The sequence below is a fragment of the Thermobia domestica genome, chromosome 6, assembly GCF_964235325.1.
Source record: "Thermobia domestica chromosome 6, izTheDome1.hap1.1, whole genome shotgun sequence".
Lineage (NCBI taxonomy): Eukaryota > Metazoa > Arthropoda > Insecta > Zygentoma > Lepismatidae > Thermobia > Thermobia domestica.
In genome coordinates, this window is record NC_137459.1 from 107,341,480 (window position 1) to 107,368,150 (window position 26,671).

General features: G+C 35.6%; 1 protein-coding gene across 4 annotated transcripts in view; it reads right to left on the reverse strand.

The window, feature by feature from the left end:
* LOC145688140 (CAP-Gly domain-containing linker protein 4-like) overlaps window positions 1-26,671 on the reverse strand; it is a 90,869-nt gene that overhangs the window by 54,375 nt on the left and 9,823 nt on the right. For 3 of the 4 annotated variants that reach the window (XM_081761938.1, XM_081761937.1, XM_081761939.1), the window contains exons 4-10: window positions 25,651-25,783; window positions 18,761-18,910; window positions 17,005-17,221; window positions 12,833-12,954; window positions 10,878-11,021; window positions 5,757-6,003; window positions 2,674-3,002 (exon numbers count right to left, since the gene is read on the reverse strand). In XM_081761938.1, coding sequence (XP_081618064.1) covers window positions 2,674-3,002; window positions 5,757-6,003; window positions 10,878-11,021; window positions 12,833-12,954; window positions 17,005-17,221; window positions 18,761-18,910; window positions 25,651-25,783 — 1,342 coding nt within the window. The remainder of the gene's footprint in view (window positions 1-2,673; window positions 3,003-5,756; window positions 6,004-10,877; window positions 11,022-12,832; window positions 12,955-17,004; window positions 17,222-18,760; window positions 18,911-25,650; window positions 25,784-26,671) is intronic. The other variant, XM_081761940.1, reaches the window with a different exon arrangement.

Genomic DNA, 26,671 nt, shown 5'->3' on the forward strand with positions numbered 1-26,671 from the left:
CTGCTAAAATTAGTACAATACACATTGGGCCGCGGAGAACTTTGAGTTTGAATCAATTTTATACGAATCCCGAGGAGGCACTTCGCGAATGTACCTTATTAGCCTAATATTACTTTGTGTCGGTATCAATCCGCTATTCAAACTTCTAGACAGTACAAACTATGGATTCGACATTAAGAACGGAAAACATAAACAACACAAAATCTCATCTGACTTATATGGATGAACATAAAACTATACGCGAGAACAGACAACTACAGTACATATCGTACAAATCACATACGTACATGCGGATGGAATTTGAGATTGAATGAAGTAGAACAATGTTGGTCAGCCAGGGCGAACAAACTATCAAAAGTACACGTTGAGAACCAACCAAATAATAAAAGTATAAACATCATGTAACACTACAAATACCTCGAATTCAACCAAGGGAGGAGTGGAGATCATAAAGAAACCAAACAAGTACAATCAAATAGGCAGAAAGAATAAATGATATATCAAAAACACACCTGAAGAGAAACTGAAGGGTAAGGGGAAAAAACGAGGAATGTCCATGTGCTTGCTTTATCGGGTGCTTTGTCCTATCTGTTGGTGACTCTTGGTTCTATTTGGCAGTATATGCCATGCATGCGTAATGTCAAAAAGTCCATGCAAAAAGGGGCGAAAGATTTAATAACCCTATTGTTTTTACGCGGTTTTCAACATTATAACGCCGTTTTCTCGAAAATGCAGTTTTGTGACATTCCTTTTTTTTTTTTTTTTTTTTTTTTCTTACCCTTCAACTTCGTAAAAGCAAGAATAAACACGTACGCAATTCCACTAACTTTCTCATTCGGAGTTATAAAATGGTCGAACATAAAACTTTTAAAAGCTTGAAAGAAGAAAAAGATTTATACTCACCGAAATCAATACCACCACTCAAAATCGAACATAAAAAGACTCACACTACAAAGAACTAACTAACTCTATGGCCTATGGAACCCGGAGGTTCAATGCCGCGTTCACAAAAGCTCTCCACTGACTTCTATCCTTAGCTAACTGCATCCAGTTTCTACTTCACACTACAAAGAAAGGAACAGAAATTAGAAGCTAGAGAAACCTATAGAAACAAGCAGATACAACCTAGTGGACTTCCATCAGAAAGGATAATAGAATACCTTGAAAGGAATCAACGAGGCGTGTAAAAAATACACTTCGCTTGAGTAAAAAAAGACCCAGAATATCTACTCCACTAGAAGATTTAGCATAGCAAACTGAGTTGAGTTGATTTTAACACGTCCGTTTCAGCAGCAAAGCTACGAGACGGGACCTACTTATTAACATGGAATCCGAACCACATGAACTCCCGCCGGAAATCGAACCCGAGTCTCCCACGCCATAGATGTGTGTGATAACCGCTTAGCCACCATGGAGCTCAGCACAGAATACTGTGGAAAGAAAAACTCGTACAGGGCAGATTCCAAGCGGAGCTTGAAATTAACGTAGATAACATTGCGTCGCACCAAAGGCTCCAAGAAAGAAATATTCCCCACAACAGAAGAATCTGTGCTAGCCATACAAGACCAAATAAACAAATACCAAAATCGCATAAAAACTACATCGTAAAGGATGAAATAATCACCAAAGATCAATGTACACTACGCTATCTGCAAACCGAAAGCATATATCATACAATTATTATCACCAGCTGCACCATGCTAGCTCAACGGAATGCAAAGCAAGACACGATCAAAAAAGTTAATACGCCAACATCAACCAACGAAATTAAATCGAAGAACAGAAACTGAATGTAGCACAAATACAAACGAGCGGCATTAGAAAACAAAAATACACTACTAGATTAGAATCATACTGACACTTCAAAATACTAATCATAGTAGATCAAACATAGCGATAATTGACAGGACTGAAAGAAATCGTTAACTCATAACAATGCCGAACACACGAGAACACAGAAAAATTGCTGAATACAAAATTTTGAAAAATACGAATAAACAATTGATATACAGTATCAATACGAATAAAGTATTAATAGCACAGACAGTTAACTTATTCACAGGATCTAACCAAAAAAACACTGCAAGCAGCATTAAGAAAACTGATACTACACAGAAACATATGTAAACAAGCATAAAAATCCATAATACTAGTGAGCAGGACGGTAAGATTTATTGAGAACCCGGAAAAAGAGCCCAGAAATTGATTTTGAACTACCTGGAGCTCATCAAACGGGAATAAACAAACCCAGAATAGTATCAGCTGCTCTTCTCTTCTACATTTGTTCTGCGCACTCAGCGTTAAGCAACAGTAAACAATCACATTATAATTCACCTGTCTCTCTTAAAAATAAATAAATAAATAAATAAAAACTTTCGGGTCTCATGCAATGAGGTATGATTTCGCGGTATCGCATTATTATTATTAATCGTTATTATTATTATTTCTTATTCAATTTTATACTCTTTCCTAGATTCCCCTATTGCCTGCGTCCAAGGTTCTTGCAGAAACTATGTTCAAGTATAAGAATTTTAAGTAAGTGAAACTGTATGCAGAATTCATGGAAGTTCCAGTAACCTACACTGTACAGTGAACAGCTCAAGTTATCTGTCTGACATTTATCTTGCGATATTTAACATTATGTGAAATACATTATCATATTTGTTCACTTACCAACTTCATGATTGTAGAGAACATTCATCCCCACTTCTAGCCAAAATCTATCTTCTGTTTTCTTATGGGCTACGGGACTTCCGTCCGATGTACTCTGCCACTGAGAAGAGTCACTTCCTGCTGAAGAATCTAACACCTCCTCACGTTTGTGACGTAATGAAAACGAGCGACAGAGATTTGGTGTTGCATCTCTTCGAAATCTCAATGACTGCGAACGGTTGAGAAGGGAAGCACTGGAGCTGGAGAGACCTGATCTTCCACCACCTCGCTCGCTGTCTTCTGGAGCCCTGTAGAGACAGATGTACGTGGCGCTGTTTGGAGTTGCATACCTGCTTCACAAGAGACATTCTAACAGGGAAGTCTCTCAACCTATATTACAAATCTTACGAACTATTTAAGCACTCAAACTTTAATACTTCAAAATTGGTTTCGTTAGCTTAACTGTGAATGATGTGATTGATCTATACCCTTTCTCATGAAAAATAAATATATCTATCTGAAAGTTAATGTAACTGCAATATGCCTAGACAACAGCTAAATTTTCTTACAGTTTAATCTTTCTTTCAACCTATTTCGCAACATTAATTATTATCCATAACAAACAAACACACTAAATTTTATTTCACATTAAATTCATTATGTATAAAAACGTTATAGGTTTTATTACTATTATTTTATTACAATTATACTACTAGCTTTCAAAGTGTATAGTTATTCTACTAATGCACGGTATTACCATTTCTCAGGTTTTCTAAAAAGTTCTGAGCCTTCGGAGGTCAAAATTGAGAATATATTTGTTGTTATTGGAAACCACATATACACCATTCTGTTCCACAACCTTCTGACTCTTTTCTTCCAACATCATAAATTCGTTGCTATAAAATTGCAGTTTTTTTTCCTAGTTTTTGGAGTCCTCTTTTATACTAATGTATCATCATTCTGGGAGTTCTGCACAGATTAAAACAAATGATAGCCTGACGGTGCCACCTCCGGGCTACAAGGTGGATGCACTAAAACCTCCAAGCTAAGTTCTCTCAATTTCTGAAAAGTCCTTAAAGATATATGCAGTCTAGTGTTGTCAGATTGGTATATGACGTACTGTCTGTCATTTTTTTTTTATTTTTTTTTTTATACTTCCTAGGTGCACTCGGACTAACTGTCGACAGTACGTATCCGAGTCTATTGGTCTGCCTGGCGGCAGCCGCTCATGATGCACCATGTCCTTCCAATCAAACCAAACGCACAGCATAATCTTTTTGGGCGTCAGTGTCGTCTTTACCACAGACTGTGAAGCTTCTTCTTGCATCGACCATGATTTTTTCCGCACATTGTTATGGCAGATTATCCACTTGTCATCACTTCGAAATGGCTCGAGTTCGTAGCGTATCAATAGAGATTCGCAGATAGGAATTCGATCGGTTAAATGTTTCTAAATCAGATCACGCAACAACCAAACGTCGGGTTTTTTAAAGTCAGTTTTCCCAAATGATATAACATTGTTTGATGACGGAGTGCAAGTCATTGGTGATATCATGTCTGATTAAATCTCGGTCTTTATTGACTTTTGCCAGAATATCATCCACTTTCGCTGTGATTCGTTACTCACAGTGAGGAGCATCTTGGACATCGAAATCCCCGGAACGAAAACGATTGAGCCACCTTCTGACTATTGCGTTTGATAATGTACCTTGACCTTAAACAGCACACATTTCTTTATAAGCCTGCGCCACATATGTGCTTTTATCGAAATAAAATTGTAAAATGTAACGTAGTTTTGCGGAATGTTCACTCATTTTCACGGCGCAATATCTTACGTCTGATTATAAGAATTCTAACACTTCTTGCACATCTACTAGCTTCAAATGTCAACAGTCGAATGACGTTAGTCTTGATCCACCACAACTCATATACCTGAGATTTGGGACACTAACCCCATTTCTTGCACACAAACCTATGACATTCCTGATTACCTAATATTACCTTAACAGATACATACAAATATCATGTGCGGTGCTACTCAAAAATTTCAAGTGCTCGCACCATACAGAATGTTTCTTTGCTCGTAATATACTTCAAGAGATCACTTCTTACAATTACGTGTATTTTTGCAACGTGTTGCTTTCCTGATTGGGTGATGCGATTTTCTTCTCGAAATAAATCATATTTTAACAAATTTAAAGATTCTGGACAAGAATGCTAACTTGCCGTATGCTTAAGGAAGCTTTCATGGTAAACTATGATCCACTCCACCGTAGTATTTTGTATATGGACAAAGTCTATCCATGACAACCATCTTTCAGACAAAACGTTTTTTTTAAGTGACTACTATATAGTTTTAACGTCTACTTTTCCACATGTTTTGCGAAGTTTGTAATTTATAAAACAAATAATTTCGACTTTTTTTCGCACATACACATACCTACAGACGGTATCATTTGTTTTAGTGAGTGCAATACCCGTTCCAAACGTGACAGGAATGCTAAAACTTTTGTACAGTCACTAAAAAACCCAATCGTTGTAACATTTCCATTTTCTTTATTCATACTATTTTCTTTTATATCTTTTCAAACTTTTCTCACTACGATGTCTATATTTTCTTTACCGGTCTTTCATCCAGTTTTCCTTTCTATCTCATTCTCCATTATTTTAAATTGCAGCTACCATATCTCCACGTTTCTCTGCAGTGCTTTTCTAAGGACCCATATTCCCTCCCTCTTTTTTTGGTATTTACTCTCAGGCTTCGACTTGGCCACTTGTTTCTCCATCATAACATTTTAGCACAACATTCAATATGGCTGAGATGACACTAGAACAGACTGGACATATTTTCTGTATTCTATGTTTCCTAGAAGAACTACCCTCTACTAACGAGTTCAATCTTGAAAGTTAAGAATATTTAGCTTATTCTCACAACTATGATTTAAGTATATCTGAATATTATGTGCCCACACTGGCTGGAATTTCCTTGATCTAACAGAAAAGCAGTGACAGGGAAGCACATGTTTTTGCTTCTAATACCTATAAGAAGCTTTAATCTTATTTTTTAAATGATAATTTTACTTATTTAAGTAGACGAAAATTACCTTGTTAATTTGGAAGCTGATGTGAAAATACCATGTAGCGGGCGACACGAAAAATATCTTGTCCCATTCACAGTTCCGTCGTGTTTTCCCTCTGGAAGATCTAATTCAACACCGACCCATCTCCCCGATGCGAAACCTGTTGCACCAACATATCTCACGGTACCTCTTCTAAGTTCACCTTTGCTTCCCGGAACAAATACTCGGTCGCCAATACCGAGTTCGTGGCTTTCTTTATCCAAATTTAGACCTATGGGAGAATGAAACTTGGTAATGAATTTACATTCCACTCTTATGACAGCTTTTTACACTTGCAAATATGATAATAGGTGTGATCGCAATTAGTATTTATATTACGAAAAGCGATGTACCATTAAAAATCACCTGAATTTCCGTTACCGAACAAATATCACAGAACAAATGTTACTTTTATCACACAGCGGCAATATACCAAGTACAATAGTATCAAGTACACTGCTACTTCTAAAATCTGCAACACCAAAGAATGACAAGATCAGTCGAAATTCAAGACTTGTACAGCAGGATAAACGTACGAACGATTACAAACTTAACTGGATGAGCACATGTGGACTTAGTAACGCCTTCTGTTATGTACACGGTATACTATCGAGGAAGAAGAGTGGTTTACGTAACACTCAGGTAGTGGAGCATGACGAAATGAACAGGAAATTTGTCAGCAAGTGTCACTATGCCTCGTCGACGTCAAAATATTAAACTGACGGACAACATGGTCAGCCTACAGGAAGGCAGCATCTCGTACTGCGAAACTGATGCGCGTACAGAGCATGCCAACACAACAGTGATGCGCATGTGGAAGTAAAGGACGGAAGAGAATTGCACGCAGCGATGGTCGGACACTGAACCATGCAATATAACCACTCCACGAAATGGCACGCATATTGTCAGCAAGCCCGTGATGGACCTATACAGCATCGTCCATAGTGTTAGCTCAAGCTGAAGCATCAGGTGTGCACCTTTTCTCCTCGATGGTTGGACGGTAACTGATGAACACTGGACATGTAGCACTCATGTTAGTTTCCGATGACCCACAACCACTATACCATGAAGACCGCGAACTGCCATCACACATTGTCAAACGTCACAGCGGCCGAACGACAGATGTGATGGCACTAGGCACAATATGCGATCTTGCCTTCCTATAAGATCCGGATCCGGTTCCTGGATCCAGATCCGAAATTTCGAAATTCCGATTCGGACTCCTATTTTGAATATTTTAGGCCTTAGATTCAGACCCAGAACTAAAATATCCATATGTATAAAATATACATAAAATTTAATAGGTGAATTTTATTTAGCTCAGATAGTGGGAAGACAATTCAATTTAAATGACAAGAGATGACATCAAAATCCCATTTTCAAATTTTTCGGGGTTAGACCACTGTTGCGCACACCCCATCATTTAGTCTTTAGTATATCTTTAAACGTACTACGAGTATGCCACTTTCATCTCAAGTCAGTAGTTGTATAGATCTGCCTTTTGTTATATATTAATCGAGTTAGGGTTAAAATTCGATTGTTTGTGAGATCTATGATAATATTTTCAGATTGAGTTATAACGTTGAAAACTGCACAGTAATGCTGCATATTTTCTTTGTCCCACATTGGAAATTAATGTAGTCTATCTTATACAGTCGGCTCTTACGATTAATCCGATGATCTGAACCCCTGCAGTATTACGCTAAAATCATGGATGTCTTTGAATTTTCATCATTTCTATTTTTATTATTATTATTATTACGAGCAAAATAAATATCATAAGCGATATTTTACATAATGCATATAGACGCTTATCAGTCAGTTGATTGCTTAAAGTTTACCGCAAAGCTATTACATCTCTAAGACACTGGGGATCTATATGTATTATGTGAGTGACGATCACCGTACAGGCCAAATCGCTTAAGCTAGAAACTTGAAATTTGGACAGTATATAGGATTTGTGACGTAGGATACCACTAAGGAAAGACTTTGGGAAATTCGACGAGGAAGGGGAAAATGGGGTGGAAAATATTTCAATAAAATGGCCATATCTCCGAAATCCTTGACGTTAGATACTTCAAATTTGGTATTTGGTTTTCTCATTGAAAATAATTTGATACTTGTTTAAGTGGTTATATATATATATATATATATATATATATATATATATATATATATTTAAATTAGAAGGGGCAGGAAAGATGTAGAAAGTAAAAAAAAAAAAAAAAAAAAGGTGGAAATTGCAATTAGTATAATAATATGCCTATATCACGGAAACTTAAAGAGTTAGAAACATAGAATTTGGTATTTGGACTCCTCACTTAAAATAATTAGATACGTATTTCAACGCTTTTTTGATATGTGGTCCAGAAGGGAAAAAAAAGGGCGGGACGAAAATTAAGTGGGGATTACAATTATTGTATTAATATGTTCAATTCTTTAAGGTTAGAGACTTGAAATTTGGTATTTGCATTTCTCATTGAAAATAATTTGACATGTGTTTCAGTGTTTTTTGATGTTTTAGTAAAAAGGAAATGAAAAGAGATGGATAGGAAAGAGGGTGGGGATTGTAATTATTATAATAACATGTCGATATCTGGGAACCTGTGAAGGTTAGGAGCATAGAATTTGGTATTTGGACTTTTCATTTGAAATAATTAGATATACTTAAGCGCTTTTTGACTTATATCTTAGAAGGGAAGGAAAGGGGCGGGAAGAAAAGATTTTTATATCTCGGAATCCTGGAATGTTAGAGAAATGAAACTTGTTATTTGAACAGAAATTCATTATGTTTGCAGGCGTATGATGTGCGAGGCCGTAGACCGAGCAAATGTGTGGGCTGGGGGGAAAGCCCCCACGTACTCGCACTGAAATTCGGTATATCTCGGGATACCGGAATGTTATTACATATAACTTGATATTTGAACTGAGATTCGGTATGGTTGTAGGTTTACGAGATGCGAGGCCGTAGGCCGATCAAATGAGATATCAGAGGGTCTAAGGGCGAATTCCCAGACATTTCTTTTTAAACTGATTATGATTAAAGGCTTTTGTGGTGCGAGGCCGTAGTAACGGGTGTCTAGTGGCGAAGCCTCCAACTAGCCGCAGTCTAGTAAGTATATAAATGCATTTGCGTAATGACTGGAAATTGCATGTATGCCTGTGGACAAAATTGCATAAGTAGCCACGAGACATAACAATTCTTTAAAATAAAAATTTTAAAAAGCCAACAAAATTTACTCTTGAATGAGTTGTATATTATGTTTGCGCAGGGGCGGATCCAGAACGGACTCCTGAAGGGGGCGGATGGATTCTTAGGGGGGCGTTTGGGGATGCTAGCAGTGAAAAATTACTTAGATGATCTGAAATTGCCACAAATTACTACTAAAGTACACTGTTAATCGTGCCGCTGGGTTGGGGCGAACGACCTTTCGCCCTCTCCCTGGATCCGCCTATGTGTTTGCATGAATGATATAGTTCCTTATACAACCTATGCAGACAACAGTAGTGGATTACTAATTATAAAGATACGTGTTACTGCTCGAGGCAGCATATGGTATTTTGTATACACATACAGCTACATTAATACATTAATTTTGATACATTAATTGACATTTAGAACTTTATCTCTACTATAATTCTTAATACTAACTGGGGTGGTACGGTCACAGAGAAACGTATTGTTAAAGAAAGAAAGAGAGAAAGAAAAAAAAAAAGCTCATCAAGAGCAAGAAAAGGAAATTGCTCCTTAATTTGATTTGATATATATTTTATGGGCTGTTCTATTAGCTATGGCCTAGCCCATCACGACTAGGAAATGGCCTCATTCAGGACCACAATAACTGAGAAAGAATTAGCAGCCTGAGCCTAATGAAGAAGCTTGGGCTTGAGACTAAGGTTTCATCCCAGCATTTGACTAGTGTTACAGAAAACAAAGGACAAATTTCCATCAGGACGACAGTTTACTACCTTTTCGATCGAGTATTTCCACTAGAATCGAATCTGACAGTGAGATTGCTCTCACCAAAGTCGACAGTTTTAGTCAATCAAATTTGGAGTAATTGTGACATATTAAGGCACAAAAACCAAATATCAACAGAATGAAGAGAATGCAAGGCTGTCACACGATCACATACCATAAGTGTCTTAAAATCTTATTTTAAGCATAGGATTGAAAATCATTTTGTCAATAATTTCGAAAACTTTGCTGATTCGGGGGAGATTCGGATCCGGATCCAAGATCCGAAATCTCGGATTCGGATCCAGTGTCCGGATACAGGATATCCGGATCCAAAAATATCCGGATCTGGCCATCCCTAATGTCTACACACATGTATCCTAGAATGTGTAATCCTTCTTCAAGGAATAACGGGTACTGCTGCTTCTCTGGTCCCTTATGCCGCCTAAAAAACTCGTGAGATATAGTTGATTAGATTAGCTCTTGTTCGTCGTGATTCTCCAACATGTCAATGTCTTGTAGACTTATAGTAAAACAGGAGGCAATTCCTCAAGAATACATTTGGCGCCTTGATTCGATTTCGTGACGTACAGAGGCTGTAACTGAATCACGTAAAGGCTTAACGCCATACTGGTATATCACGATTACAGGTTCTGCAATTTTAATCATTTGTGTATGTATGTGTAAAGAATTTGCGGTATAAACTTCACATGTCTTTTCTGGTGTTTTAATTTTCAAAAACAGCAATGTGCAAAATGCATCAACATATATTTCTCAATTTCCTAATGAAATGTTAATCATCATTCATTTCTTGCCACAAATGCATCAAACATTCACCAATATACAAAGTAACTAGGACAAATTGGGTTTTGAATGTATGCGTACAACATTATATTTTAACAGAATACAAAAGTCTGTATACCCAATACTAGTTGTTGAAGAAAGAAATCGGCAATTTTCTCAAATTAATGCAAAAAGAACCACAAAAGTTTAGCCATGATTTTTCACAATCAAATACGGACTGCGTTTAATGCAATAATATAGTATTTAAAAAATAAATAGTACGACATTGAGTGTGAAAATACTAACAATAAGTGCTGCATATATGCACCGTCAGCAATGGATGTGTAAATCATTCTTGTACATACCTGTACATACTTTGGGAGATATATGAGAAACATCTACTTTTCCATGATTTACTCTCACTCGTTGCATTGATCTTCTCATTGAGGATTTTCTGTTTAATGTTGGACTGCTGATTTTAGAGATTCGATTAATAGGTGCAAAAATCCCTTAAAAGGAAGTACACAAAAATTAGTTTATTTCACAATGAATAAACTAAGTATTCATTTAACATATACACAAAAAGGTGAAGAATTATTATTTAACTTTATTGATAAATATGGCTACAATACTAATCAGAAATAACTACACTTTTTTTTTTTTTCGGCAAGTATTCCGACAAATAATACACACCGAACAACATTAAAGTTGCTAAACTGCTACTACAAAAAATAAAACCTCCTCCGTAACAAAATTTTCTTGTACGTCTTCTTCTCCTTTTAAATCCATACATTTTTATTTAACTGGCAGTAAAATCATACTAAGTAGTCTGAGAGTTAACCCAACATATAGTAGTATGCTAATGGTAGAAATGCAAGAAGATTTTCAATTATTCGCAATCAAAGTCTCTCAAATACAAAAAAGTATGTTAATTCTTCCGCCACTAGTTCAGTCTATTTCTTATAAGTAAAAGTAATGAATTCAGTCACTTGATTTTCACTACCAAAAAAAAAAAAAAAAAAAAAAAAAAAAAAAAAAAAAAAAAAAATCGCGTATACAATAATACAAAAAATATGTTTATATTACGGTTGCTTGTGATAATTTTGAAACAGTAGTGATCCATTTGCTTAAAAAGAGTACGCAAGCTGAGTAACATCCTATTGTGATTCCTATGTAACGACCGTACTTACACACCGTATAATGCGTGTATTATATCATAAAACGGAACGATAGAAACACCTGGTAATGAAATAAGGACTCAATTGTAATTATGCATCACGAAAATGATACTCAAAACTGTAAAGAGACCTTGAGTACCTGTATATCCTCTGTGTAAGGTAATTCACCGCTAAAGAACAGAATAACTGTGATCGTTTTCGCTCTAGAAAGCCGGGATGCACTTCGGAAAAACAAGGCAAGTTTATTGTTATGACAAAAAGTCAAGACATAAAACAGCTTCAGAAACAACAGAAAAATTTAATGTAACGCGAACAAATTGATAAGTGTTAAAACTGTAACCATCTTATTACCACAAGCTTTCGTGGTTGCGTTGCAATAACAATAGTAATAAATAAATAGATAAATAAATAAATAAATAAATAAATAAAAAATAGTGAAGCCAGAGAATACGAAGAAATCTTCAATGGGCGACGATGCTTGTCAACTGAAATGAAGAACAGTGAAATACCCTCTTATGGTCGGACGAATAGAAATTTGAACTATATTCAAACAAGCGACGCCAATATGTCTGTTGAAATAAAGGAGAAGAAATGCTGCCTGTTTGCCAGCAACTAACAGGAAAGCAAGGTAGAGGCTCGTTGATTGTCTGGGGATGTCTTCTGGTGATTTCGTTGAGCATTCGCTTAAAATGGAGAGAATAATGAAGAAAAAAAAAAAAAAAAAGACTACAAAATGATACTCCAAAATCATGGGTACTTTGTACCGAATGACTAGTTGGAGAAGATTTCACATTTCAGCAAGATAACTACCCAAAACAAACATCTTAACACGTTCGCTGCGACAGTGTAAAACTGAGTTTGGATCTCAGTGCTATGCGAGTAACTCGTGTAGTACGGGGATGCTAGTAATTTTCAAGATATGTACAAACGAAAATACCACAAACGAACAGAGGTAATAGAATGTATAAAACGGCACAGCACAGAAATAAAATATCGCACGAACCAACAGTGACTCATAATGCAGCGAACGTGTTAATTAATAGAACAACACAACCATTTGGATGTGAACTCGCCTTAGTTATTAATCTCATTAAAATAGAAAAACAAAATGAAAGAAAAAAGAAAGCTACTAAAATACCTACCATGATTTGTAGAGCATTTAAAATACATTACTCCTTTCACAGAGCCATCATTTTTCCCATCTGGTGAATCTAATTCAATTCCTGCCCAGATTCCTGTGGCAAACTCCGTTGTTCCACAATACCTATTTGAATAGTAGAAATAATATTAGCATTATTATTTCATTACTCACATGAGAATTATTTATTTTATATACTGAATTGTTGAAACACAAATTGAGAAAGAACACAACAATCTTTTCTATAAAATATTAAAGTTAGGCAGTTAAATTACAAAAGCCCGTTAACAGGTATGATGTTTTAATTCTAAACATTGTAGTGTAGACGAATTTCCGACCAGAATTTTTGCCGCACTCTACTTCTTTTTCACAATTAAAAGAAAAAATAAAATCTTTGAGTTTTACGTCCCACGAATATGCCGGCTAGGCTAAAGGAGACGCTGATGATGAGAAATGAATGAAATGGTGGAATGAAGAAAGTGGGAGGAAACGGGATAAAACCGAGGAAACCCACGCACACGGTATTTGTCCACAACAAAGTTCACTTGGCGGGAGCAGGGTTTGAACCCGTGACCCTATGCACCAGAGGTGAGCGCTCTACCACTGAACCATCGCGGCCCCCTATAATTAAAAGAATTGGACTTTATTCTTAATGATCAGTCGTATAATCAGAAAAAGAGGACAAGTGTGTCAATGTAACATTTTATCATCTTTGGTTAATAATACTTTAAAACCTTTATTAATATTATTCCGTTACAGTTTGCCACAAGCAGCGAAAAAATAGAGTGAGATATTTCGCTGCATTACTCTCTCTCTCTCTCTCTCTCTTCCTTCCATGAGTAGCTTCCATGGTCTGCCTACATAAATTATATCTTGACGAAGAGTACAAGAAATAATGTTTTTCCTTCCTTCGGAAGAGAGGAAAGTAAACAAGTTATCTTGCTCAAGAGATCACTGTGAGGTTACAGGTCACCTTAATAAAAAGAAATTCATACACATGTGATAATATAAATGGATTTCTGTTTGAACTTGTGTAAAAATAATTGTGCATAAACAAACACAATTCATTTCAGTTTGACGTATTTTCATTGAATCTGTCAAACTTGCTGGAATTTATTATTTTGTTTACATTCAAGTACACAGTATATTCGGGTTGTTTGACACTTATTTGCATTTATGATTTTGGGGCTACTGTATAGTTCCTTGTACTGTCATCCTAAATTTTACTGTTATTTTTAACTGGAACACTATAACACCAAAGATTGTCCTCTCTAGCTTTGCACTTTGCCTATCTTAATCTTAGAAATTATATATATATATATATATATATATATATATATATATATATATATATATATATATATATATATATATATGATATGATATATATATATATATATATGAAAAAACCAGTGTCCAAGGTTTATTCTAGGTATGAAAACCATCCGTGTCCCGTCAAAGCTCTAAGACAATGCCCACTATACACATGGTTCTACCGTTGTCTCGTGTGTAATAGATAAGACTCACTTAAAAATTCTGGGATTGTATCCTCTACTTGTATACATATGACGCCGCTTCACTCAGTTCGTCGTCATGAATCATTAGCGCCCTGCACTGTTACTTACTTAGTGTTCCTTTTCTTCTCCAACAGAGACAACTAGCATCACTGCTGATGACCCCATTAAGTCATAATCCTTCATTTTTTTTTTTTCAACACCTTTCAACATTTGCGGAAAAACCTGTGATATTGCAAAGTAACAACTACACGTCGTTCGTCGTTCTTAACCCAACACTTTTCAGTGTTTGGGAAAAACACACGAGCTTGTACAATATCGAGTTCTTTATCCATCTAGTAAACGATTCCGACTCTTGATGACGTTTGACCTCGTTTATTCAAACGTTAAGTGAAGTTATAACTTTTACTTGTCAAGTCGACTATTACCAACACCTTGTAGTGGAACTTATAAAAACTTATTTCCGCTTAAATCGATTACTTCATAGTCTTATGTCGCGTTGAGTGATTGTGTGCATTGAATTACGGGGACTTAGATCGTCAGGAAAAAGAAGAAACAGCATGCTTGGCCATCTTATTCGGCACTCCGGTTGGATCACTGTGTTGATAGAAAGAAAGGCAAAAGGAAAATTAGGAAGACGAAGACCAAGGATAGAATATCTAGATGTAATTACGAAGAAGAGAACTTATCAAAGTATAAAACAGCTCTCCCAAGGGAGAGAAAAGTTTTAAAATGTCCACGTTGCCCACCAACCTATGGAGAAGATCGTCATGATACCGCTAGCAAACTATAGTCATCTGAGCTACGTAATACTACATTGAGTTCAAACTATACCAAGATCAGCCATTAACTATCGCTTTTACGGACTTTGTGTTTTTATGTCCTCCTAGATGCGCTGAATTCTATAATTTTCATGACTGTATTATATCAGTAGAGTTGCTTCTTTTATTCGAGTGATAGCAACTCTCCTTAGCTATCACCATGTGTGATTTTGCTGCCACTCTGCTTTATGTAAACACATATTTAGTATCTAACACCTACCTCTGAATACTCAACTTTGAACCTAAAGATTCATTTTACTTTAAAATCTCTAACCTGGTATGTTAAAGAGTCGTCGTCCCAAGTAAACATCAACTAAAAAATTAAGTTTCTGTGTGGCCTACATCATTTCGGAGACGGATCATTTATCATAACAAAAACCCTAAAACCATTTTTTTGTTTTTCCCTAGTCGGCTAGGCCTTTGAAATTGTAATTATCCTCTGCAAGGCTATCGGTAAGTGGAACACCTTCCTTTAAGGTACCTTCGACCTTCTTCAACATCGATGCTTCGCCTCTGCGAATGGCTACCTGTTCACAGGTGAGAGGAGCCTGTCAACAGAGAAGTGTCATTTGAGAGTTTTGCTTCTCCGTTCGCTGTCGCCAATTTCCATCTCTAGACAAGATGTACTAGCACGAGAAATTGTGTCGTCTATAGGAATACAGTCTGGATTACTTGTGCTTCATCCGTTCGGCGCACAATTCTCCTTGTCGTGATCATTTTCTAAGTATCTGCGTTACCTTAGGCGTTACTAAAACGACGTGTAGTGATTGCAATCTTGACCCAGGGATGCAAATTCGAGAATCATCGTCAGACGAATCGTAGATGGATTAAGACTTGTGTTTAAATATAACTGTTTTCTACAAATTTGATTACCTACTGTTTGCATTCCGATTCGTTTCATATTCTAAAGTAATATCACTTTCTCAATTAACCTTTCTCATGTTAAAAAGATTTAACATTGTTTCTATTATCCATCACTAATTATAGATCCAATTCTTGTTATTATTGATAGTAAATTACTTTCTCTCGCTCTCTTTAACAGATGGCGCTGCGTAGTTATTAGACTAGCGTACTTATAGAAACAGCATAATTTTGTAAATGAATGTTGTTGGAGAGATATATTTGCAATCCCCATATTCTTTGTCGTTAAGGACGCCCCAAAGTATATCAATGCTTCGCCACTGGCTGGGCTCAGTTGATGAGATGCTAGTTATTTTGTGATAAAATATTAAGTAGCGTCACCATATATAAATTGGTGTTTGGCGGTCTAGATATATCCATGTATCGTAATATTGGTACTTCGTCTCATTAGTGCCGGACGAACCATGTATTACGCCTCAGTACATAAATCATTATTAGCTATTTGATTAACTTTTGCTGACCTATAAAATAACAATGATATCTGGTCTGTATTAGGGACTTTGCGATATACCTAGGTAGACCAGTTTTGAGAAAGTTATTAATTCAATGCATCCCAAACTGATATTAAATGCAAACGATAGAAGCAGTGTTCACATCATTAAAGTGAGCTGAATTCTCCTACGTACGATCGAGTTTAACCCCTGGAGCCTCGTCTGAAGCCATAGCACACCTTACAAAATCTTATCTCAAAAATAAAAATGATTATTGCAAGCTTCAAATATATTACGTAGTTGCCTCAGTTCTTTACTACTGACTTTTGCACACTTCGCCGCTGCGAAAGCTACTTTCGTTCTATGATTGTTTTATTTGCCATACATAAAACTATAACGTCCAGTAGAACCTGAGATAGTATAGAGAAAATATCAACGTCAAAATGCGTACCATGACTTCATTATCAAAAAACCTGACGATGTTCTTACCTCAAAATGCCTGGTTTTGCCCCTCCAACCATAACTCTATCCCCTATTCTTAAGCCCATAGCTTGAAGGACAGCTTTCCCTGAGATACTTTCTAAATTAAAGCGACTTAACGTTCTTGAATTCATGTTGACTTCTGGTGACAGCAACCTCTGCATCTTATTAATTCTTTCTTGAACATCTGGGATCAAGTCGAAACACGATTTATCCGGAACGCACTCTAGTAATGACAAAAACAGTATATATTAAAGCATAATACCCAGAATTTGCAACCATAATACATGTAATACTTTAAAAATTCAGTGCACACAACAAACATTAGAAAGAAAAATGTTCCTTAAAGTGGCCTACTTTAACCTTGTAACATAAAACAAACTTGCGATAATTTCTGACTCCTAAAAGAGTAGTTTCCAATTAAGCTAAACAAAATCTCACCAATTATCTACAACACACACATACAGTAATAGATTTAATATTTCTATACAACAATGAATACATAAATTACATTAACATGGTATAAGAAGGTATACAAAAACTGATGTAAAATGCACTCAACGTTATGATCGAAACTAAATAATTCCTATATTATGAACCATCTTTCTATTAAGTTTTCACTCTTACGAATAGTCTACCAGTCCTGCTAGATACTGAATTTGGAATACTTGCGTCATTCCCGTTATTGATTCATCTTTCGAGATCGCCCATACTGAATGCGATCACTTATGTTACAAGGTCTTAGATATTTTGAAATTGTTAAATATATTTCATAAATCTGTTTGAGAATTATCTTTATAATGCAACCTCATAGGCATGTCAAGAAAATTCAGAAATATTTTGCTATGCAGAAATGCGCAGCTAAAGAAAATTTTAAGGAAATTACGAATTGTGTTCGTACAGAAAGAGATTATAAATTCAACATAGAACGCTTCAAATAGGTGAAGAAGAAGAATAACCTTCACATTCTGCTGTAAAGAATAAAACTATATTTAAACTTCGCGGCATATCAGACCTAAAGAACTAAGGACTACCAGTTAGATTTATAGGGTTCGTGAACTACAAAGAGTATGTATGGTCAAGCACATCGACTCTTCCTCGATATTAATGGTTTCCATGGCCACATTTCCCCACTTGTCTCATTCAAATAGCTACCCCATTTTCCTCACGGTGCTTCATGAACACTAAATGCCAATACAATTTGAAGAGTACAAATGGCGCACTCGTCCGAGCACCGTCCAAACCCAGTGCTGCTTGATTGTTGTTAATCTCAGGAAAAATTGTAGACAAGTGTGGCAGACCTAAAAATACCAAATAAATATATTTTTATATCCTTGATTTTATTGGTTGGTTGGTTGGGATATATCGTCCCTTTCAGCAACGAGACTATATGAGATGAGAACCTACAGTTTAATATGGAATTCAGACCACATCTTAATTATATTATTATTCGTTTTATGAGTGTGCAAATTGCCCTTCCGAGCGTAATTTGATGACATAACTTGTTGCAAATTTTCTTAAGCATTCAAAAGTATAGTCTTCAGCATTAAAAGTAAATTTTTAACACAAATGACCGAAACTTAGACAATAGAAATTCGTATGAATTAACGTATACTTCCTGATGCTAACAGCAACTGCTAAATATATATTGGCTAAGCTATTTCATGAACATATTACGACTAATTAAAGTTGAGTTCAAATACATATGTTTTTCATTGTTTAACTGATACGTTTTCAATATTACCTCAAGCTTTAGAGAACCTACCCAATGGAATACGACCTAGATCATCCTTAGCACATAAATCTGCGCCATACTGAATTAAAACACCAGCTGCTTCTAAGCACAAATTTCCTGCTGTTATATGAAGAGCAGTTCCATTATCGTACTCATGACAAGGGTTATTTATATCCACTCCTGAAATTAAAATTGTAACTTGTTATTAACTTTTCAATTTATTTATTTCTGTGTGTTACTCAGAATCGCTGTCATTATCAGAAAGGCTTTTAGTAATATGAAGCTGGTTGGTTATTATTATTAAGTAAATGTTTCGAAATCACATATTTATAACATTATATGACAAACAAGACTGTAATAAAACTCGGACTCTTTTATATATGTAAATACTTCCTAAATAATTTATTCACAATAAGAGACGGCCAGTAAAGCTCAATCTTTTCATACTGAGTCCTGAAAAAGTAATTTCCTCAGAAGATGTAAGAAAAGAACGCTCCCAAACCGATTGTACAAAGCAAATCTAACAAAAATTTAAAACGATGAACGTGTTGAAAAGTTTCTAGAGATACAGTTACTGCTGAGTACGTAAAACTTTTACTGACCGATTGATTCTTCACACATTTTCACGTGCAATAATACATATCAGCGTTTTATTTACGCGATATCGCATTACCAAACGCTACGCAAAATCCCAGGAATGCGATACAAACGAAAAATTTGCTCGCATGCATCTATGATCATAATTTATTACGAAAGTTAGCAATTTTTCCAACAAAAAATATTATATTATTGTCTTTCCTTCCATGGCAAGAATGGTTATCTTTCGATCTGATACAGTTAAAGGTCAGTGATAATTGTTCCCTTGAAAACCCGACATTCCCCTTTAAGGGACTTTTGGTTATTCGTAAAATCAATCTACTACGGACTACTTGAGAATGCTCGTATAATTAACGACAAAGAGATTACATCCACTTTGAAATTTTATTCCATCTGTAAACAAAGAGTCCCAATGAGCTTCCAAGATGCTTTCTCTTCCTAGACTAGATCACTAGTAAAGGCACAGGACTTTAACAGTACTCTCTCTTTTACCTTTCTCTCGAGTAGTATTTGGCCACAATATGAGTTTGGAAATGAACATTTGTATAAAGGTAAGCTGTTCCATTTAAGTCGTAAAAATGAAGGTCCACTTCATGGACTGTGTAATTTCAAGTAGGACTTAACAAAAAGCTACGCACAGATACGTTTAAAACCAGCTACTAGCTTAGACTATCTGGAGAATGTCAAAGTTTCCAGTATGCTTTTAAAAATATAATTGTCATTAATATTTGCTTTTCATAATCATATTTGTTTGTATATGCAAAATCCGTTTATTATTTTACGTTCACATGAAATAATAAAATACATAATATTAATTTCCTTTGTTACCAAAAATGCAATAGAAAATTATAAATTACTGAAATCTTATACCAATTTAAATTTGTTTACCAGTTTGCCACGCAAAAAGCAAATCTTTAAAAAAAAAGTTTATATATATATATAGCGTATATCTGAATTTCAACGAAAAGAATTCACATTACATCAATTTACATATTTAAAATGTCAATATCCTGTACCTAATCAACCATGTAATAATCTTTCTGTGAAAACACAAACATTAACAAAAATAACAATGTCAGCCAGTAAACACAAACAGCCACATTAAAAAAGTATCTCATGCAAAAGACTTCAAAATTAAATACCGGAAGTTATACAGAAGTATATGTTCAAAATAAAGCACAGCAATAAATGAAGCGTCAGATAAAGCGACTTAACACTTATAAGAGTCTTATCGATCATTAGAACAAAACTTGGAGAATATACACTGCAACATTAGTGCATTACCTACAGTATCCACTTACAGGTGGCTACTTTTAGCAAGAATTCACTCAGCCATCATACACTGATATACATGATTAAGTGGTCAAAACAAACTCACCATTAGTAATAACTTTAACGCTGTACATCTTTTAAATAATTACTTCACAGATCAATGAATTACACCAGCAATGTTAAGTTGTTAGATCGCTTAAGTCTTTTCCTTAGATTGCATTTCCAGTTACTAGCCTAACAGCTGAATTTCAAACGCACATGCATATCACTTACACTTTTCTAAATCCATACACTTATCTCGTCACTGACGATCCTCGTTAAGTTTCCTATGAAATTTTATTGCTGAAACCTTTAATAAAAGATATAGAAAGAAAATCATGTCAGCTACAATTTTTTTGCTTCCATCCGCGATTTTTCTTTTACTACTTATGAAACAACAGCTTGATACCCGATTACAGAATCCTTCAGGATATATGCATCGATAACTGTTGAAGCATTTGTATGATTGTCATTCGTGTACTCATAAATCGAAAAAAAAAAAAAAAAAAAGCGAATTGTAATCGTATACATCAAATAACCTTAACACGAAAAAAAAAAAAAAAAAAGCAGCAGAAGTATAACGGTTCATAAAAGCAATTCCATTTATGTATATATATATATTCGATACAGAAACAGTTTTTAAAATGGTATTCACTTTAATATTGCATTGCTCTAACAATATATAAGTAGCTGGAAAAAAGGAATACCAAAGGCGCCACAGAAAATACCAGAAGTTATTTTAAAACAGTATCACAAAACACAAATCAAATGGAAGTCTTATTTGTGCTTTGTGTAGTGCTTTTAAGCAATATCTGGCAACCTGTATTGTAGTTAAACACGAATAAGGCAATAAGATAACGGCTAACTCGAACCTCAATCATCATTATATAGCCTTATTGGGAAAATTATTGCAAACTCGCTTTTCAAATGCAATTTATGTTCCAACTTTTTGAAAAAAATAAAATAAAATAAAATAAAAAAACAAAAATAAAACTAAATGAATTTTTCAGTTTTACGTCCAACAGTTATCCTGTGTAAGCTACAGGAGATGATAATGATGAGAATTAATGAAATGATGGAATGAAGAAAGTGGGTGGAAACGTAAGAACGCGATAAAACACACGCACATGCTGTTTGTCCATCACAAAGCTTACTTGGCGCCAGCTGGTATCGAATCACTGATCCCCCGCACCACAGGTAAACGTTCTACACTGAGCCATCGCGGTCCCCTGACACAAATATAGAACTGGAAAGATCGAAAAATACTTTTAGCGTTAAATTATCCAAAAATGGACAGGATGACAATTGAAGGGTAAGGGGAAAAACAAGGAATTTCCATATGTTCGCTTTAACGGGTGCTTTGCCCTATCTGTTGATGACTCTTGGTACTATTTGACTGTATATGCCATGCATAAGTAGATGTAGAAATGTCCAAGGAAAGGAGCAAAAAATCTGACTAACCCTACTGTATTTATTTTGTAAGCGGTTTTCAATATTAAAACGTCGTTTTCTCGAAAATACAGTTTTGTGACATTCCTTCTTCTTTCCCCTTACCCTTCAATTATTATTAACAGTACTGAATTTGGAGGAAGACCACACTGAATAACACAAGAAGACAACAAGAAAGAATGTGACTGACTCACTGAAGCTTAGTGTCCATTTTCAACATCAAGGCAAGCACACCCACCATAAATAAAATGAGGATCACCCACACGGAATGGTCACATGTCAGTTACTCCATCACAAAGAGGCAAAAAAAAAAAAAAAAAAAAAAAAAACTTACTATATTCGAAGGATAGGCACAAAAAGAAAGTTCAATATTTATAGGGAAGACCTTTAATGTCAACACATTTGTGGGTGCCAAACTACCTGCGCTGAGAGCTTTGAAAAAAAAAATGAAAATGAAGTAAATAAATAAATAAACTGAAAGTAGTGAGAAAATATTCAAAATTATATTTTAAATGCTTTCAGTGAGCTGTTTTAAGAACAGACACACACTTCGAACTATGGAAACCTCTACTGCATTCCCCAACCTTCTTCAACTTCAAGCAGTGGTTTGTTGAGGTTACCAAGCAAATTATGATTATGGATTTGGAGTAATTCAACACAAACAGAAGAGGAGAGAAGAGTTGTTGAATGAAATTCAAGAATTTGCTGTGATGAATGGAATGGCGAGAACTGAAGCAATGTTTTGTTGGACACATGTTGGTACACACAAATTGTTCGCTCTCTTATGTAACTATGTGAAAAAAGGACTAATATTTTAAATCGCACAATGAGAAATTTGTGTATGATAAGGAGCTGAAGGGTTTTAACAGCAAAAAATGAAATGGTACGTAAACGAGTTCAACTATGAACCGAGCAATACTAATGCATCTTGTAGATATTTTAATACACTTACCTTAAAATAAATAAATAAATAGTTTGGCAAAAATGTGATTTTTACATGAAATCGTGAATAAATGCCATTTATTGTGATCATTGGCCATCTTCTTACGGTTGTTTTTTAAGCTCTGTACACTTCCTACGGGTAATAAAAGTAGCATGTTGTTCGCCGTTATCATGGAGTACAGATCACAAGTGAGGGGAGATGAATTATTGTCGATCAACTAAATACTCATATATGGAAAGCAAAGTGTACGCCAAATACATATTGCTGCAAATTTCAAGGTTGTGAGTACTTCAAATACGCTCCCTTCATATCGATAGATGTTGATTTTTTTTCTTTATGACTCAAATGCATCTTTACGGACAGATGACCTAACTTGTGTATGGATAATCTGAAGAAAGTGCTTGTGATATCAGTACAATCAGAAGTAAATTGTGTTTTATGTAGCATCACTGTTTTATCAAGCGCCAGAGTAGATTTGATCTCATATGAACTGAGTTTATTTTCGTAATTTATAGTTCGTGGTATTGATTAGCATATTTTCTCTGCAGTTTTGTGTTTATGATACTAATATTTCTATGATTTGTAATGTCCTTTTTTCATTTTGAAGTGTACTGGTTATTGATACTTTCGAAATCATTAGTTAGTACTTTTTTAAATTCTTACTAAAGGTTAACGCCGGGCCATAAACTGCCACTTTTCAGTGTCATTTTTGAAATTTATATTTCTCGCAATTTTCGGTGTTTTACTTTGCCACAACTACCGTCTTTAGCTATTAATTACCCTATTGCTCTATGCATATTTAACTGCAATAATTTAGTATACTGTACTTCAAGTATATTTCAGAGTTTTATCTTTTGGTTCTACACACTATACTTAAAAAAAAAAAATCCTTTGTTGTATTGTACATTTAGTGAAAATAAAAATGAAGGAGTACATTGCCTAATGTTGATTATTATCCACGAGGGATCCCGTAAATAAAGATCATTTACTTATATAAAATGAAAACGATAATATTTATTGAAAAAATATCTGTTACATACCTGAAGCACGCCTCACTTCTCTACATAATCACCACTTTCATTTAAACATTTGTTATGTATGTTCACGAGCTTCAGAATTCCATGTTATACTCTTCTGCCGCCAGTTCACTAAGACAGATGGTCACTGCATTCTCCAACTCTTCAGCACTTCCAAACAGGTTTTACCGCCCAGAAACTCTTTGAGCTTAGGGAAAAGATGGAAACCGCTAGAAGCAAGGTCCGATGATCAAAAATGTCCCATCCGAATTGATCCAGCAATTCTTGAGCTGCAGCAGGGTGTGAAGGCGAGCATTGTCGTGAAGAAGCACAATTCCTTCGGAAAGCATTCCTCGCCTCCTGTTTTCGATGGCTCGCCGTAGTTTTCTAACTGTAAGTGTCTCACAATAACGACTTGCATTGGCCGTAGTACCTTTTGGCATGAAATCCACCAAAAGAACATTTCTGCGATCCCACAAGACGGTTGCCATGACCTTTCGTGTTAAGAATCTGTTTGAATTTTCTCGGTCTTTTAGATGATGAGGGATGATGCCACTCAAGCGATTGGCACCTGATCTCTGGGGTGATGTGAGGCATCCAAGTGTCATCACCAGTCAAGATCCGATCAAGAAAGGCGTCTCTATCTGTGTGATATTATGCCAAGAATGTTAATACTGAGCCCATTCTCTGAGTTCTGTGTTGGTCACTCAGTGGGCGCGGAACCCATCGTAAACAAATTTTGTTGTAGTCAAGATGTTGCGAAACAATTTCATCAACCAAAGGTGCAATTCGTCGAGAGTTACGCGTCTGTTTTGCAAGATTCTGTTGTTCACTACATTCTTTAGGTCTTCTGTAATGAGTGATGATATCAATGTCGAGTTCCATCATGCACATTATGTTCGTCCCTTGTTGAATATTTCACATCATTTTCTCACATTTCTTCCGTTCATTAAATTGTCACCATATACTGCTTTCAGTTGCTGGTAAATTTCTACAGGTTTCACCTTTTGAGCGTTCAGAAACCCAATAACACTCCTTACCTCAGAGTCGGCGGAATTTTCAATCACGTAGTTCTTTTTAACCATCCCAACTGCAAAAGGCGACTTCTTGCAACTTCCATTCACAGCGTTATAAGCACAGCTGTTACTGAAGCCAGTTGTCTCTGAAAGAGAAAGTAGAGCGAGCTGCGCGGTGAAAATGCGCGTGCGCTCTTTTGTTTGAATACAGGGACCATCTAGCTTAATGAAGTGGTAGCAGAAGAGTATAACCTGGGAATTCTGAAGCTCGTGAACAGATACGACAAATCTTTAAATGAAGATGGTGATTATGTAGAGAAGTGAGGTAAGCTTCAAGTATGTAACGTAATTGTTTTTTCTAACGAATATTCTGCTCTTCATTTAGTATTACTATAACTGTCTGTATTTTCTAAATGACCCTCGTATATACATAATGTGAAAATAAATGATATGTAACAATAAGAGTTTATTTTACTATACAAAGTTAAAACAAGTACTTAACTATACAAGTAACATGTATTATGGGGTGCAGATTAAAATTTTTTTCTTATCAACTACATGTCTTAGAAAGTTCAGTTTACTGCTTACCTTTCGTTTTCTCCAGAAGTAATCTTAAAACCGGCGACACATCGAAGTATGCCGCGTAATGCAATGCAGTCATATGAGTCCATCTACATCGTGTATGGATATCGGCACCCTTCTCAAGGAGCATTTGTACCACCTGAACAATTGAACATTATTAACGTAATATTTTTAATCTACACAACTTTAATATTAACAGCCTCATTTCATCACAGTATAGAAAATACAAATCAAAATGTATTAAAACGTTCTAAACAAAGAGTAATACATACATACTTTTTCAGCACCGGTGTTACGTGAGACGGCGCATATGTTTAGAGTAGGATCCGAACCACTACTCGGGTTTGTATCCGAGCAAGTACTACCACCGAAAATTGAAGTCTGAATTATGAGGACACGAAGCATACGCCTTACCACTAGGCCAAAAAGAAGCACGGAAACTTAGCCGCTACTCATTGTTGTAGTTTTCGTTACTCATTATATACATGAATATATAAGGAAAACATTTAGAGGAATTAGTCAAGAAGTGTAAAAGCGACCCTGGGATTTTGTGCAAAATGAGTTGTGTGTATTTGGTTATCGGTGTCGTAGAAACAAAGTGTTGCAATGAGTTATTATCACAACGGTAGTCCTATATAGTGTTTATGAACATGACATAGAAAGTGATATAAGGCCCGTAATTATACAAGTGTGAATAAGTTGATACAGATAATGCACAAGAGCAACTGACCTCTAGTAAGGTATGCGGTCTCCTTGAACTGCTAACACCGCTGCACACCTTGTTTGGCATGAACTGAATGAGACTGTCGTTGAGATCCTGAGGAAGTCTTCGCCATTCACTCTGGAGGGTTATTTCCAGTTACTGGAAGTAGCTAGAGGTCTCGGTCTGATCGCAATGCGTTTTCCCAGTATGTCTCATACGTGTTGTAATGGATTGAGGTAAGGGTAAAAGGAAACTTTGTATCTTATCTTGAATTACGAACGTGTAATTTTCTGCGAAACCAGCCAGTACTATGCAATCAGTAAC